Source organism: Talpa occidentalis, unplaced genomic scaffold (assembly GCF_014898055.3).
Source record: "Talpa occidentalis isolate TD23 unplaced genomic scaffold, MPIMG_talOcc4v2.1 talOcc4.4, whole genome shotgun sequence".
NCBI lineage: Eukaryota > Metazoa > Chordata > Mammalia > Eulipotyphla > Talpidae > Talpa > Talpa occidentalis.
Window position 1 is genome coordinate 106771423 of NW_023604295.1, and position 18185 is coordinate 106789607.

Genomic DNA, 18185 nt, shown 5'->3' on the forward strand with positions numbered 1-18185 from the left:
TACAACTGCATGGTACAAACAGGGACTTTTACACAAATGATCACAATAGAGATCATTTTTCCTTGCCTCCATGTTAAAAAAAAAATGGTAATTTCCAAGACAAGTGTTGCCAGAAATGTGAAATTTTCATATTTAGGGATTATTCCATTATTTAGAATTTGGTCTTACACTGCCATCCATTTTAAAAGTTTTTTTTTTTTAAAACCCATTTCAAAATAAATCTATTCACCGCATAACTGTAGCAGAAGTAGTTTGATCTTTTAAAGATATTTCCTCTGGCATGTAGAGATGTCTCAGGCTATGAGGTTCTGGTTACCCATGACTTTCAAGCTGCCTTTTCATTTAGGTATAATAAACCGTGAGAGACAGAGGGGCTGATAGCAATTTTTCAGGCTGGTATAAATGCCTTTCTGTAATAGTACAATGAGACGCCCATGGGAACACCCCGATAAAGCTGGCGCAGTGCCAGTATGGTTTCTTGTGCAAATGGATATTATAACTTCTACCTCTGTCTCACCTATTAAATGCCATGTGGCTATGGCAAAACAATAGGTTAACACCTCTCCTGGCACAGGAGAATCCACACCGATACAAAGTGTATTGTTTCTAGAATATCCCCTCATCCTTACTCTCTGTGCATCAGAAAGAAACCAATGTACCCAAACTCAAAGAACAGTAAAATTTGTCATTTGGTATCCTCATGACAGGAAATATTCTAGTTAATAGGAAGTTACTATGTAAACCTATTTTAATATTCAAAAAGCAATTTAAGATTTCATAGTGACTGAGGCTCACAGTAGTGATGAATTATACTCTGTGTGTTAGCTAAAATTGCATTCTGAACATAACAGCATTAGGTAAGAGTTTCCCTGGGGTGTTCAGTGATATTTCCCAGCACAGATGGATTAGGGATGTTCTGTCTAATGAGTCACCAGGTTTGAAGAAAAGGGGCAGCACTTTTCCTCTGTGGCTGTTAATGAACCAGAAGGCAGTCTGCCCCCTTGCTCTGCAGAGTCTGAAGGCAGAAGAGCTCACACTGCAGGGATGGAAGCTTGAGCTTCAATGGCAGGCTCTCTGCACTGCAGCCTAATGGCAAGTTTCTCAAGATGAGATGAGCACAACATTCTCCAAATGCAAACTTTCCAACCACCCTCTAAAAAGCTTATATGAGGCGGGGGAATTGTATGTGGCAACTAGGAAGCAAATAAAGTTTTCTGCTTGAATCCTTTGTCATTTAAGCCATGTTGCTGTTAAGCCCTGGTAACAAGATTTGCTCCAAGAAGAACACAATGGTTGCCACTTTTCAAGATTTGAGGTTAAAAATTAATTATCTGAGCTTAAAACTATCCTGTCCAGTTCTCAATATTGCATTACAAACAAAGAAAACTGACAAAAGCCAGCAAGCCAGGATGAGTCTTATCTAACCTATCCAAAATTTAGTTGACATTCTCGGTCTTTTTTGGGGAAAGTGGGAACACACTGCACAGCCCCCAGTGATCATGGATTGACTGAGAACAAGAGCTCTGGAGGCAAAAAACAATCTCTTATAGATTTTCTGCAGGCTCTCCTTATTCACTAGCCCCCTCACTGTTCCATAAAGTGAGGGTCTACTAATTTCTGCAATGACAGAATTAAGGTTATCTGTCCAGAAAATGCTCTTTTTGGACACATATATCTGCAAACATTTTAAAACCAATAAATTATATAATTTAAATGAGTGAACTATGTGGTAGGCTTGTGATCTCAATAAAACTGCTAAAAATTCTCAGATTTTATCAGCAAAAGTGGGGAAAAAAATCACAACCAAGAAAAAAGAAGTTGTCTTCAGTTGCTGCTTAAGCCATGTTGTTGATGCTGCACCACAACTGGGTCTGCTCTGAGGGGCTTTTCAAGGAACATCTCAAGACCCGAGGCAAGTCAGTGTGAGGGGCAGGGGCTGCACCACGTGCAGAACTCACTTAGAACAGGGGCTGATCACAGTCGGCGTGGGTGGGTAAACCAAGGCAACATTCACTCGCTCGCTGCCGTTCTTGGGGCAAATGATCTCTGCCACTCCTTCTGGTCTGGGCTGACTCAGCAACTCCCCTGCAGGAGAAGAGAGAAAACATATTAAGGAGATTGGCCTTAGACTGTGATAGAGGAGAGACACTGGAACTGCGGCTGAGTGGAGCATGTGCCCCCGCTGAGGTGTGAAGTTGCATTTCCTAAATGATAGAGTCATGTAAAACAAATGCAAAATCAATAACATCTGCTTAAAACAAACTGAGAATAGAATAGAATCCCTTCACAGAGAAATGCAGCCGTGGGGATGGGGAAACAGGGAGAAGGGCAGGTAATGAGGAAGCAAAGGGCTACAGAGGATGGAGTCAGAGGACAACCGTGCAGCCAGGTTGGCGGAACTAGATGGGCTCCCACTGCACTGCCTAAATTCTCATCTGTTATCATCGTGGAGAAGGTTCTAATAATGGCCACAGCAGGAAGACCATCCTTCCTGACAAAGACAGCATCTGCCAGCAGACTCCTCACCTTCCTTTGCAGACTGGCTCCCGAGATCTTTATCTAGAAGTGCAGCAAATTGAGCCAGGATCCCTAGAGCCCAGAGAAGCAAGGGCTGCCAGGAGGTGTTCTTAATTAGGATTCAGGGCAGATGGGATTTGGGCAGAGCAGAGCAGCCTTCCAACAAAGCCCTGCATGTATGATCTGGAAATGTAGCGGACTAAAGGTGTTATCAAGGTAAACAGCCCAGCTTCCTACTGGCAAGATTTCCTGCGCGGTATGTGAGACATATAAGCTATGTCTGAAACAGCTTATAAGCCATGGGGTCTAGTAAAAATAGATAATTAACTTAATGGATTTCCATAATACCTAAAGGAACTCTGTGCACTCTGCCTGCCCCAGATAGGATCTTTCTCCAACTAGAACATTAAATCCCTAAGAGTGGTAAAAACTTCCGTTCCTTATTTTCTACCCCTCGTCTGCTTACCCAGAGGGATCCTGCTTTCTTCTGGTCTCATGACCAGCACTCTACTCTGGTGCAGAAAGTATTCAGTAAATTGCTCTGGGTGATGATGGTGGACATTACTACCTAGATTCCCCTACATAAATCTAAATCTAGAAAGTTAATAAACCAAACCAAGAACACAGAGTACGCCAATGAAGAAAAGATGCTACTGCAATGAAAAGTCTACTCTATGGTAGCCATTACTTATATTATTAATTTGGGATTCCAGAGACACCCAAGAATGCAAGCATGTAATGATATAACATACTGTATTTCTGAATGTCTCCCTTTCAGCAGAACATGCCCACATGCCAGTACTGAATGAAGAGTTTGAAATGTCCATCTTGATTAATTTCTACAATGTCCCTATAAGGCTTATTCTCATTTTATAAGTGAGCAAATTAATACTTGGGGAAGGTTACGTGGTATGAAGAGAGTCAAGAGCTACCAAGTGGCAGACAGGGGTGGGGCCTTGGGAATGCATACCTTGGGTGCTTACCCTTCACCACCACCTCTAATAACTTATCACACCAGTGACTGCTTCTTTATGCCAGAAGACATATTTTCTAGAGGAACAAACGTTAAAAACACTATTTTTAAATAATGAACTAGGGGACTCCCTGGTGGTGCAAGGGGTTAAAGACATAGCACTATGAAGCTATTGGCAGCCACTGAAGCATGAGTTCAATCCCTGGCCAGGAAGGTGACCCACATGGCGCAGCAGACCTCTTCTGTCTCACCCGCTACTCCCCTCAGCAGTGTATTTCAGTGGATCTGCCTGTTCTGCTCCCCACTCTGTCTCTGGTGAATCCTCTCACCCCCCCATACCTCTGGCCTATATTGCAATTCTTGAATGTATAAATAAATCTTTAAAATAAAAAATAAATAATGAACTAAGCATTGACACATTTGTCTTTGATGAAAGACATTTATGTCCTTATTTGAACATTTTTATGTGACTTTGCCCAATATGAACTGAATGCAATTTGAATCCCTTAACCAGCTATTATAAACACCAAATCACCGCAAACACTAATTTAACATCATTAGCGTGTATCACAGATACACGGATGTGAATGATACTGTAATCCCAACTAGGAAAAGCTCCCAAAATATAAGAACACAAGTTAAAAAGTATAAATTAATGTTTTTAGTTAATGATAGTATTAAATGTTATCAAAGCAATAAAACAAAGTTGCATAAATAACATGTTAGCACAGGCTGAAACTTGGAAGTCATCCAGGCTAAATACCACTGAAGTACAAGTCAGAAAATCTGTGTATTCACCAGATTTGCTCCAAATCCCATCAAGAGCTGTGCATCTTTAAGCCAAACCACCAACCACATGGACTAGACAAGAAGGTGCTTGGAACCCCCAGCTTCTCAACACCTGGTCCTAGACCATGTCCCCCAACCCGGTTCCTCACCTGATGTCTTCAACTTCGACCATCTGTCCTAAGATTACCCCCAAGGCTTGAAGAGACTTTGTGGGCTTTGTGCATCCCTGCTGTCCCCTGAGAGCTCTCCTACTGGAATCTCATGCAGGCCTGGGCTCTGTCTGCTTTCAGCTAGCTGCCGGTGCCCAGGACCATCATTGCCTATGGCAAGCAACCCCTAGGTACTGCCCCTGGCACCAGCCTGGCGAGGCAGGCTGGCTTCCTTGCTGGGTATGCATTAAGTTTTAGTGAGCAGAAAACCTGTTTGCCAGATAATTAGAAATGATATGTAGTAGACTATTTAGTGCTGGTTATTAATGTCTATTAAACCAACAGCTTTACTGTTTCTCCCCCTCTCTAGGGCTCCCAGCATCACACAGGACCTGTCCCCACTACAGAAACAGTGCAAAGGTGGAAGGCATTGAGAAGTGTCACCATATGAAACATTCACCTGATACTACAGAATACTGAGCATCAAGCAGGACAGTCCCTGACCTTCAACACCCCTGTGCCCTCTTCAGCCAGTAGCAGGTGTCAGCATGCTCAGGCTGGATGAAATGGACCCAGCTGCTAGATTAAGAAAATATGAAAAAGTTTATCCTCTAAAAAAAAAAAAAAAAAAAAAAACCTATCTTAGCACATATGTGAAGAGTGGTTTATAATGTGTAATATCTACTAAAGTAGAAGCTAATCATACCACATTTCTTTAACACAAACTTGAGTTTAAATCGAAAGTACAGTCATTCGTTGGTCATCTAATTGTGGAGACTTCACTGTGTGAGTGAATTATACAGCAATTGTTCATAGAAACACTATTTATAAAACAGCGAAAACTTGGCAACCCTCTCCTATGTCTGACAATGGGGAAATGATTAGAAATTGACACATTAATGAGATGGCATTTTTTGGAGTCATTAGAAATTATGAGACTGGCATTTCTATATGGAAATGTAAACTTGAAAGTATATTCTCATTAGAAAAAGACTACAAGGAATACAAATGAATTTTGAGTGAAACAAGTCATTTGAGATTAAATGGTGCCAAGGTTGTTTATGTTTGTATCGATAGTAAAAAGAAAAAAATTAAGTATGCTCCACACTGATGGGAGAAGCCAGCCTGAAATGCTGCTTTCTCCTCTGCTGGAGACTGTCTAGTCACATCCACTTTACAATGCAATCAGTCTTTCTGGAGATGCAGAAATGGGGCCTGATGAATGGACATTGCATTGACTGAAGCTGTATTAGGTCACTGCAGTCTCCCTGTGCCCATTAAAGTTATGAAAAACGGCTTTTAATTACTCTGGCTCAAGATTTCTGGCACTGACATGCTAACAAACTCTTATTAACTATTCTTCCCATGGTGCAAGAACAGAACAGGAATTTTATTATTATTATATTTTAAACCAACAGAAGATGTGAAATGAGCTCATCTTCTTCAGCTAATCAGAGTTCTCAACTATTGGGCACATTGTGCAAAATACTAAAAACCTTTCATACTGACAACAGAAACCACAATATGAAAAGTCCACAGTGTATTTTTTCAGTGCAAATAAAACCTGCCTCCTAGTCCAGGGTAAAAATCTAAGTTATGAACATTCTCCCAAAGAGCATAAGGGGTCTAGAAATGAAAACAATTTTTAATACTTACATAGATACCATTCAGTAAGAAAGTATCTATATGCCTTCAAGACCTCTTTCTGCTCCAATATTTCAAAAATTACTCCAAAGTCCCCTCTGTTTAATAAGTGCGTGTGGCTCTGCATGTGACTGCAAGGACCCACCAACACATGCCTCCCTTGACGCTGAACTCAGTGAGCAGGAAGGTCCCCACTTTGCAAGCCACCAATTTATCAGAGCCAGCTGGGACTGCAGAACTCTGTGGTCATTTTTATATGCAAGAGGAAATTCAGACAAATAAAAATGAAAAATGAAAAACAAAAGCACAGAAATATCTGCACAGGAGAAATCAACACTGAACAACAGTAAAATGTTCAATTTTAAATGTGCCACTGTGCGCACTTAAGAATGTGAGAAAAGACAGCAGAAAGAATCTACTCAGTTTTGTTTTGTTTTTTTAAAGATTTATTTATTTATTTATACAAGCACTGGGTACAGTCAGAAGCGCGGGAGGATGAGAGAATTCACCAGAGCTAGAGTGGGGAGCAGAACAGGCAGAGTAACGAAGTACACTGCTGAGGGGAGCAGCAGGCACGGCAGGAGAGTTCTGCGCACCATATGGGACCCTCGCCCAGTGGCTGGGGATCAAACCGGTGCTGCAGAGGCTGCAGGCAGCTTCACAGCCCAGCGCTCAACCGCTGCGCCACCAGGGAGGCCCCAGAATCTGCTCAGTTTTTATTGGTTCCAACATGACTGACTATTTGTGGATGGAGCTGCCTTTTCCTACTTGGGCCCCCCACAGCTGCACCTCATCCACTGTGCTGCTTCCTGCAGGACTGTGGCTGGGTGGCTCCTGCTTGGCCGCTGCTCAGAAGAAATAAAATAAATAGACCAGGTTGTACTTCTTGGTAGTCCTGACTTCAAAAAAAATTGCATTTTGTGAAGTGACTGTGCTCTTGGCCCTTTGATCATGAATTATAACTAATTTTAGAAGAGAAAGTGACGTGCAGCAAGAAATGCCAAAAGTCTGTGTACAGAACAGAAAGAGACCTGCCTCCACCCCCATCTCCAACCCCAGGACTGGGCCCATCACCAGCAAGTGATCTTTATCACAGAAAGGAAGTAAAAACTATGAATTATTATGGAAAGATGCCCTATTCAACTTATAAGAGTTCTGTTAAAATGCCAGTGAGAATAAATGTGCATTTAAAAAATGAATTAAAAGTCAAAGGATGTAGGTCGTAACATGTCAAAGGATGTAGGTTGTAACATGTTCTATCATATAAAGTAAAGGTAAAACCTGAAAGTAAATGTAAAATAAAAGGCAATGTGGTTTTGGAAATGATTTTTGGAAATTTTACCATAGTTAAGAAGCAGGAGCTATCAGTAACTTGGAAGCAGGAATTACTTCATGGGTGAAAGACAACCTGCTCTGAATTAGATGAGAAATAGCAGAGGAGATTGCTACGTCTCAAGCCTGGCTGTGCCACTGAGTTCACTCTTTCACTCAACAGAGCATGCCCACCCCATACTAAGACTGGATGGATACCATCACAGACTCAGAGGAAAGCAGGGAATGAGGGGCAGGGGAACATGCTGGAGTCCCTGGGAAGCTACATCCATGATGTGATGCTGAATTCATAGGGAAGTCAACTGGTGACCTCAAAACTGGGAAAGGCCCACGGTAGAGCTACTGGATGCACTAGAAAATTCACTAGAGTACCCAAAGATGCAGCAGGACCTTCCTGCTGGGTTACTGGGGTGTCAGCTGGGGGGGGGGGCAAAGATGGTATCCAGTAATTGGTCACATATACCCTTAAGGAGTTCTGGGATGCACAGAGTGGTCCCCCAAACTGCAAGGATTCTGTATTCTTCCTGGGGGCGGTATTCGCTTTCAGTTCAATTCTTCTTGGAAATGACTTAAAAGGATAATTTTGGATATATCCTAAGGTATGGATTTCAAAGACACTTGCAGAAGTGTTCAGCATCAGGAATTGTGACTTTTCCCCAACTGTGTCATTTTCACCACACAGTCCTGCAATTCTTAAAAATGTAGCATTTCACTGATTTCTGCATATTTTAACAATGTAAAGACATTAGGGTATCCAGTTATTTGTTGAATTCTCACGTACAGTTTTGACGTTGAATGCTTTTTAAACACACACACATAAAACCTTCCATGTCTTGAATCTTTGAGGGCAATTTGTAAAATCATCAATAAGGGAGAAGAATCTACAAGTCAAATATAGTATGGCAAACCAATTGGAGTCCTACAAGATGCCCTTGAACTAAGAAAGCAAATCAGCACCTGTCCTCAGGTTACTGAGGTCATCAGGTGGTACTAAGCAAACTAAATTTGCAACTTTCAACACTTCAACTTCTCCCCAACCCCCTTCAAAGGTGACAGTGACAGGCAGAAGGACAGGAAGCTCCTAGTTCTGATGACTTCTATGGCTCACATGGTAACCCTAACCAGGCAAGTCCTCAGACTCTCCTGATGAAAAATGCCATGGAAGAATGGAAGCAGGCCACCCCCACGCTGGGCACAAATGACTGACACCCTTAATTTTTAATTTTCCCTTTTGGGCAGGTGCTTCCTTTGTAGCAAACAAGCTCAGATCTTCCTTGTTTAGCCCTATTCCTCCCGGAGATGATTGCCCTCATAGTAATGTTTGCTAATGATGACATAAAGCTTGTTTGTATGTTTAAGGGACAGAAAGGGGTGACTAAAGCTCCAGGTATGCTACTCCAAAAAGAGCTACAGGGGCCGTCCCTGTGTGATAGGCAATGATGCCTCTTGTAGATCAAAAAAATAGATCAGAAGAATGTGACCTCAGATCACAGTGCCCCTTCCAAAGCATCAGGCAAAAGTTCAATCAAGGGGGAAAAAAACTGCTGACAAATTTTCTTTTCTTCTTTTTTTAAATTTTTTAAAAAGATTTATTTATTTATGCATACAAGAGCAGGGGTATAGGCCAGAGGTGTGGTGGGTGAGAGGATTTACCAGACACAGAGCAGGGAACAGAATAGGCAGAATGACCAAAGTACACTGCTGAGGGGAGCAGCAGGCGAGACAGGAGAGTCTGCTGGGCCATGTGGGTTGCTCCCTGACCAGCCGGGATCAAACTTGTGCTGCAGAGGCTGCGGATTGCTTTATAGGGTACGTCTGAACCCCTTGAGCCACCAGGGAGGCCCCAAACTTTCTTTTCAAATCTCCATCTGAGTGTAGTCCTTCCCCTCATATTAAACACTAACTCTTCCTTTCCCTAGTGTCTATTTTCCTTTCTTTTATTTCTGAACACATGCAATCCTCTGTACCATTCTGTGCTACCTTTTCTTCGTGCTTGAAATTCCCTTCCCTCGGTCTCCTACTGCCAATACCTGCAGTGGATCCAGAGCCCCACGTGCCTCCTCCAGCTGCCCTTCCACTCATGCTCCCCACCTGCTGCAGAAGCCTTGGTGTCTGAGTCACCAGAGTCCCCCAGGAGCTTCCTTCCTCAAGTTTCCATTACAGTGGGGAGATGAGATGCCAGGTAAACACTTTGGGAAGATTCCACTTTGATGTGTGAGACTCCAATAGACACAAAATCAATATTCCGGGGGCCAGAATAAATATCCTGGGATAGCAAGTGAACTTGGTTCATGTGGTGCGTATTAATATGCAGGAGAAATTACTCAGGGAAGTTGCAGGAAGCTGGGGTGCCTACTGGAAAGGACCAGCTTTTAATTCTAGAAGAGCAAACGGAAGTAAAATAAAAGATTTTTTTATATCACAGTTCTTCATTCTTACTGGTCTCAGCATCTTCATCAGTTCCACATTAGCCCAGATAATATACAAGTAGTGAAATAACATAGGAACAAGAAAGCCCATCTTCATACAGTAAATTTTTCTGGAAAACCCCAAAATGAACCACCCATAAGGAAACACAGAACCTGAGGCTCCACTTGAAGCTTAAATGAAGTGGTTTTAGGACAAAGTATTTGTATCAATGGTAAGCACAGTTAAAAAACTCACTACTGGGCCTCCCTGGTGGTGCAGCAGTTGAGCGCTGGGTTGCAAAGCTGCCCGCAGCCTCTGCAGCGCGGGTTCGATTCCCGGCTGCCAGGCGAGGGTCCCACGTGGCGCGCAGACCTCTCCTGCCGCGCCCACTGCTCCCCTCAGCAGTGTATTTTGTCAGTTTTTTTGTATTTTGTCAGTGTATTTTGTATTTTGTCAGTGTATTTTGTCAGGTTTTTTGTATTTTGTCAGTATTTTGTCAGTTTTTTTTGTCAGTGTATTTTGTCAGTATTTTAAAAATTAAAAATTTTTTAAAAATGAAAAAAAAAAAAAACTCACTACCCACAAGAAATGACAAGAGCTGGTCCAAAAAGGTGCAGTCACACGCATGTGAGTAGGTCAGGAGGACGCCCTGTGAAGTCAAGCTTCTGCAGTTGAAGGCAGACCAGACAACATGGTTCTCTTAGGAATGGCCAAAGAAAAAAAGTGGACAAGTCACTCAGAGTCAACACACAGCCCACTCCCTGGACCATGTCCTGGAGTTAAGTGATGAGTTTCTGATGAGCTGATTCAGCCCATGCTGTCTAGAGGGCGCCACCATATAAGCACATTCTTGGGAAATGTACGTGAGGGCGGATACCACCTTCCCTTTGCTGGTTCTTGCAAGGCAGGGCCCTAGTGACAGCTGACTCAGCAGAGGGACAGTGCCCTGCCTCTCCCCACCACTCACTCCTTTCCACCGCCCCTCCCCTCCCGACGCGTGCACTGCCTCTTGGCCCCATTCTCACTGCTAAGGGCTTATATAAATACAAATCCACCCAAGAAAGGAAAAATATTTCCCTTTTTCCTACTCTGGATAAAGTTCCAGCAGACTTGGCCGAGGATTAGACATGCTTCACAGATCAAAGTGTGTTTGGGGGACAGGGGAGGGGGAGCAGCAGGACCCAAATCCAAGCCGGCCTTCCCTCTCTCAACATGCAAGTCGGGATTATGAAAAGCCCACAGTGCTGGGCTGAAGTGCTTTCAAAAGGTTACTCTTTATTTGGATAGCCTGTCACCTACTTCTTGCTGGAAATGATTCCAGTCTCGGAGAAGTTAAGGCAGACAGCAAAAAGCATTCAGCCTAAAAATGTTCTCCCTCCAACATCAGCTTTCCTTCCAACTGAAAAGGGTTGAGGGAAAAAAAAAAAAATGAAAAGGGGAGGAACCTGTCTGCCCTGAACTGCCATTTGAAGCCCTGGTCCAATGGCCTTAGCATAATTGACCTGACTCTGAACTGCTCCAAGGAGTCATTTGAAGTCCTTCAAAATGATCAGAAACCATGTATTTGCTTCTTGTCTCCTAATACAGAATTTCTGCAGATGCATTTTCCTCTGAGGAAAGGAGGGAGGAGGAGTAAAATTTGGTATCGGTGGGGAGGCCTGTAGAGAAACCTGCAGGTTCAGAGTTGGACGGCATAACCTTCAGGCTAGGAGGAACACTGAGATGATTCCGTCTCCTTTATTGCACATGAATAACATCTCAGCTGGGATCCTCTCCCAACATGAGAGGTTCTTTCTATACTCACTGACCCAAGTTTCATTCCTCAAAAATGCAGCCTGGACTGAAGGTCATCATATTAAGCACAATCCATTTATAATGATGTGAAAAGCATTAAATCGCACAATCAAAACCACATACTCCTGGGCCTCCCTGGTGGCGCAAGGGGTTAAGCACAGCACTGTGAAGCTATCCACAGCCACTGCAGCGCAAGTTCAATCCCCAGCCAGGGAGCTACCCACATGGCGCAGCAGACCTCTCCTGTCTCACCTGCTGCTCCCCTCAGAAGTGTATTTCAGTAGATCTGCCTGTTCTGTTCCCCACTCTGTCTCTGGTGAATCCTCTCACCCCCCACACCTCTGGTCTATACCCCGATTCTTGCATACAAGAACTGGGAGGTACAGGCCAGAGGTGTGAGGCCACTTGCTTCAGGTACCTCCAGGCCTCTGCTCTTCCCTGAGCATCAGACAGAGTCTGACTGCCTAATAAACCTTGCACCTGTCTACTGGTGAGTCCAAAATCAGACTCTTGATTCCTAACTGGCCCCACCCCACATCATCCCTTTTCTAGGCTTCCCCACATCTATAAATGTCCACTCCCACCCTTCTCCTCTGCCCTTTTTCTGCCCCAGCCTCACTGTGCCCCTTGCAAAGCAGACTCCCGCCACAGGCCCTGTCCTAGTCACATAGGACCAGCAGCCCTCGGTATGGTTCCGCTCATTAAAAGTTATAACCATCAATTTTCTTTAGCTACTCTGACCTACTAATAGCCATTGGTAGGTAGGTAGTTGTCACTTACCAATTATTATTAGATAGTATTTACTATTATTAACATTAGTACTTTCTACTTAAGTATAATTTCAGTTTTAAATCCACCAAGCTCTAATAATCTAGAGATATGTATGCTTGGCTTCTTTTCTCTCTTCTTCTTCTTCAACCTCAAGAAATAACTCTTTGCATACCGCAAGGCTAAGAGTATAGCAGCCCCCACTTTTTTAAAGGGGAGAAGTACCAAGGCCCTCCATGGATCCCTGAAGCTGCAAACAGTGTTGAACCGTCTATGATATATGTCTTTTCCTACACATGCATACCTATGGCAAGGTTTAATTTGTAAATTAGGCACAGGAAGAGATTAACAGTAATCAATAAATTGCACTATTATACTGTAGTAACAGTGTGTGCATATGCTCATGTGCTCACAAAATATCTCACTACGCATATTATTTTCAGACTGTGGTTGATGGCACGTAACTGAAAGTAGGGGAAGAGAAACCTTGGGTTGGGGGGAACTATTGTATTATAACTGGGAAGTGAAACATAAGCTGCAATTCACCCCGCACTATCCCATCAAAATTCTAGGAGAAGGCTAAAGCCCAAGAAGAGAGAAGGACACAAAATTATCTCAAAAGAGCACTACCTGCCTGCTCTCTACCTAGACTGGAAATTACATCACCTTTGATTAGATGAACAATGAAAACTACCATAATAATCACAATCACCTATGAGAAAGTAAGCATGATTTTTATGGGAGGAAAAAAAATTTTGAGTTGAGAAATTAGACAAAATTATAGCCAAGCTCTTTAGGTAAGGTCTATTAGTGTCATAGATAATTGGTTTAATAAAGACATTTAAAACAAAGTATAGGCAGCCCCAAACCTATAAATATTTGACTTTCAAGGTAATAAACAGCCCCCATTTCTCTTATCAGTGAGGCTTTTAATGCCCAAGTAAGCCCTCTATCTCCCTGTGCCCTCAGGCCCGGCTCCCAGTCTAGCTGCAGCCGTGCCCCTGAACCCCACATCTCAGCCCACAGATGCATGAGCTCTTGGCACTCCTAGCTCCTCCTTTCTGTGGCTGTAGCCCTTCCTTATCTATCCACACACCCACAATGCCTAGTGGGCTGAGAGCACCTCATATTCTTTCAGAACACTGAACCTGGACTTTTTGGATTACTTGGAAGTCAAGCAAGTGACATTCAGAGCCTTGCTGCTTGGGGTTGTGTCTTCTTTCAGAGTTAGTAAGTGAAAATAACCTTTGGACCATAGTCCTTTGTAGATTAAGGATAATCCATGTAATCTAATAGCAAACTCTCTTTACCCCACAAACTTATTAAAAGGGACTGTCAGGCACAAGCAATGTCATACATCTTATATCAACCACAGGTGATGCTGGATTCTATATTCAGTTCATTGCTCAATGCAACCTCAGATTTTCCTTAATGCTAGGGTTATGTAGAGATTCTTAATCTTCCAAGAGCAAAAGGAGAAGGGTTAAAAAGAGCATGAGTACTCTGACAAAGTCTGAAAAAGCCAACTCTGCCACTAATCCACTGTGTGACCTTGAGGAACCTACCTAGCCTCTCTGAGCCTCATTTTTCTCAAGTGTGAACTACAGGTTTTGGGTGTCAAGTTTTTAAAAGTGCTACAAGAATTAAATTATATTTGTAATTGACCTAACCCTATGCTTGGTTCATTATAGCAGCTCACAAGGTGTTTACTTGTTCCTCACATTCTTATTATTCTGAAACAAAAAAAAAACCCAAGGTTTGAGTAAAAACAGCTTCTTGAAAGAGATGTGCCTAATAAAGGTATAACCAAAAAGGCCCAAATTTTCCTAATACTTTCCCCCAAATTCCCATGGCAGTCATTATATTATATTCTACAAAACAATGAAGAATATCTAGCACTTTTCTAAAGGAAATATAAATTACACCCTTCTCTCTGGAGAGAGATTTGACAATTCTACTTCAACATATTTATTCTGCAGACATACCCACAAATGTTAAAAGATAGAGTCACTAGTGTTAATTTCAGTATGGATTTTACAATAAAACGCTGAGACAATTTCAAATGCTTATCAATGAAAGGCTAGTTAAATAAAACCAACTCACATAATGGTATAGCATACAACCAACAAAAACGGCTCAGACAATTCTATATGTATCAACATGTCCAGGATATACTTTTAATTTGAAAACAAGATACGAAGCAGAACTATCATGCTACCATTTGGGGGGGACCTGAGAGGGCTATTTCTTACTCTATTATTCAATTGTAAATACAGAGCTTCTCTGGAAGGTTACCCAAGAATCTGGCAAAGCTGGCTGCCTCTGGGAAGGGAAATGAATGGCTGTGGACAGGAGAGACTTCCTTTTATTCTGTCCTGTTAATGCAGACTACCTCTTAAATACCAAACTTAATCAACCCTGGTGCAAATGTAGTTTTTTCCTTTTTTCTCCTTAGAAGAGCTTTCTTTTTTTTTTTTTAAATCTTTCTTTACATTTTTTTCCTAATTATAAAAGTTGGCATATGCTGGTTTTAATAAGGAGGCTAATATAACGTGTGAAGGAGAGGGCATCACCACCTCCCTGCTTCTCCCTGCCCATGTATTCAGGGTTGGACTGGTGTTTCTTCCTCACTTCCCCTTTTTCAGAGAGTGTGTGTGTGCACGCCTGCATGCACGCGCGCGCACACACACACACACACACACACACACACACACACACACACCAGGAATTGCTGTTATTGACTTCTTATCTACTAGGCAGCACCTAAACCATTGTCTATAATGGAGTCCTTTTACGCTGTTTGGTTTCTGCCACCCCAGCCCTCACCTCTTCGAAACAGTCTCGTATCCCCTTAGAGAGTGAATCCAGGGCACACATCCTAACCCTGAGGTCCTCCCCAGTTCTTCCCACGGGGGCTGGTTCCACTCCGAGGGCCTCTGATCGAGGGTGCTGGAGCAAGCCACAGCGGGCTCACTGGGCCATCTGGGAACACGAACTCTGGCCAAGCGTGAAGTGTGACTCTTGCATCATGGAATTAAACCATCTAAAAGGAGAAGCCGCTAGAAGCTTCGCACAAACCCATATCTCACTTTTGGTTAAGATAAAAGAGCACAAGCGACAAAGCAAGTTCTCAGGCAAGTGAAGGTCTCTGTCCCATCATCCGTCCCCTCCTTTAAAAGCCAACAGAGGTGACAGAGTCTGTGAGGGAGATTCAGACTAGGTATCTGCATCTCTGTCACACAGACATTCATGCTGGCCGCCCACTGGGTCCCAGCCACTCCCTGACTGTCCTTGGGCGTGAGAGCTAGCAGCTGCCAAATGGAGACGCTTGCACTGCCAGGGGATTAGCAGCTTCTGTGCAACAGGAGGCCTCTAAGGCCCCTGTGGCAAGAGGTCAAAGAATAAGGAGGCAGGAGTGGAAATGGAAGGTCATTTATGACTAAGTCTATTTCCACCCTGCATTTCTTGGTTCTTATATTTCATCACAGCAAATTTCATGGAATGCCATTAAAAGTACTTACAATCTTTGCTCAGCTAAGAGCACAGGGGCAGGGGAATCACCTGGCTCATAAATATGTTTACAATTCTTATATCCATACAAAATTTTTACTGATGCCAGGGTATGAGTACATAAGTCAATCATCCCTGATTAGTCAAAATTTGATTTATGCCAGAGCTTCACACTTCCCTTAATAGCAGTGAAGGGGCTTTCCAAAACCCAACAAATCAACTACTGATGTTTTAATCTTAGTTTGGTGTTGCTACCAGGTCTTGACTTTTGTCACCGATCTCCTTCTTAGACCCCAAGCTTGTGAGGATGTTAGCAGACACCACAAGGATTATCAAGGCAGGTTTCCTAAATCCTGATATCAAGCCCATACTGATAGCCCAGATGCCTTAATTACAGGAACTTGTAAACCATGCAAAAGCCAGTTAGACCTTCTGGGCACCAGAGCACTTTGATTCATCAGGGAGTCCCGGACTAACTTCCAGGAAGCCCAGCATCAGAGGAGATGGTGCAGTGCTGACTTGAGAGGCTGGCTTCCAGCTCTCTGACCTCAGCAGTGGGGACCCAGCTGTGACAATGCTAGGTCTGAGTCCACATCCCTGTGGGGCATGGAAGTCACACCACAAAGGGCTGTTATATGCAATGAATGAGATCATGTACTCAGGTGTTCAGGCAGAGGCCAGATGCCTGACTCAGAGCTGCTAAGACCCCGGGGATGCTGGCCCCAGAACTAGACCAGGGCTGGCCACTGGTGGCCACTTCCTGAGTAATAACACCATGCAACCTGGAGAGAAAGGCTGAGGTAGGTAGACCAGATGGCTCCCTGGGGAACAGAAAATTGGGGTGAGAGACAGAATTAGTCTATGGTGTGCAGAAAGAAGCTGGGCCAACCGCTGGGATCATGTGTGAGTTGCAGAGGAAGCTGTTCTGAGACAAGAAAGAGAAATAGAGCAAGTGCTTTGGGATAGGCAGAGATGGCATGTACAGGTCAGGCCAAGGGGGGAAGGTGGAAGTAGACAAGATGGGAGACAGGGGACTGAGGTGGGGGTAGGGGGCCAAGAAACAGAGAACAGGGGGCCAAGTCAGAGGGATGGGGACGGGAGTTGAGGATGACTAACAATGCAGACTACACAGCAGGCATCAATCGAGTAAGTGGGGACTGGTCAAGGGAGATATTATCGGCTAGGGGATCTGGGCCAGGGGACACAGAGACTAGGACAGAGGGACAGAGACACACAGACCTGTCCCAAATTCTACTCACATAAAGAAGGTCTGTGCTTTGTTTCCTTCCTTTGGATTCTAGAGCTTGTCCTACCCTTGCCATAATCCTGCTTTGTCCCCTTAAATTAGCTTAAAAGCTCTGAGTAGAACATAATTAGCAAGCAGCTTTCACTGAAGGTATCCATTTCTTCATTAACTTATTACTTGTGATTTATTATGTAGCACTAATCAATTACTATAATGCAACATTTGGAAACTTGGCTTTAAGAGTAACAACGTATTTTTCCATAGCCAAAGAAATGCTTTGCAAAGGCGGGGTGAGCTTTGTTGCTGGAAGAGAAGGAGCAAGAACTAGTCAAGGAAACCTGGGCTCTGGGCCCAGGCGCCCTCTCCACAAACCGGGACTCCTCTGGGCATCAGCCCTTCAGCTGCAAAAGAAACTGAACTGGTTTGTCTCCAGGGTCTGTTCTGCTTAAAATAGTCTGTTCCATCTTAAAATACCCTGAAAATGTATTTTCTACTTAATTTTCTAGGCTTCTCAAGTTAAACTCCTTGCAAATTTAGCATGAAGTAGAACAATCTCTTAAATAGGCCAAATAAACATATCCGGGGCTCTCCCTAGCCAACCCCCCAACCCCATCCCCAAGTCACCATCCTCTTGCAGTGTGTGGTACCCCTATGCAGAGCACAAAGAAGGGAGTTTATCTGTGAAATTTCAACAGCCCACAGTGGCTGTGCTTAGTCAGGGCAGAAAAAAAAAAAAATTCTGTGGTGAGTGAAGTCCTCACTCAGAGATAGGTTGGTCTCTCTGGGCTCAAAGGAACTCAGCCATGCCGTGCAGTGCCTGAGTGGAGGGCTCACATAAAAAGTCTGTCACTGTCTTCTATCAAGGCGAACTTCCCCAGAGTGAAAAGGCAAATCACATAAAAAGAGGTGAGATTTAATTTTCCATATAAATAAAGTACTTTTCATTCCCCACTTAGCAAAACAGCTCTCTCCAGGAGTTCCCAGGTACATGCCATGAGCCAGGCCTAACCATGGCTGTGTGCTCAGCTCTGCTGACACCAGTCGTTCTGCAAGG

The 18185-nt window shown here is 43.5% G+C and overlaps 1 protein-coding gene across 4 annotated transcripts in view; it reads right to left on the reverse strand.

Moving 5' to 3' along the window:
- The window catches only part of MFHAS1 (multifunctional ROCO family signaling regulator 1), a 79152-nt gene that overhangs the window by 8323 nt on the left and 52644 nt on the right, over positions 1–18185 (reverse strand). For all 4 annotated transcript variants that reach the window (XR_005128117.1, XR_008553965.1, XM_037525993.1 and 1 more), the window contains one exon: positions 1959–2085. Coding sequence is in view for 2 of the 4 variants with exons in the window: in XM_037525993.1 (XP_037381890.1) it covers positions 1959–2085 (127 nt within the window). In the remaining 2 variants the exon portion in view is untranslated. The remainder of the gene's footprint in view (positions 1–1958; positions 2086–18185) is intronic.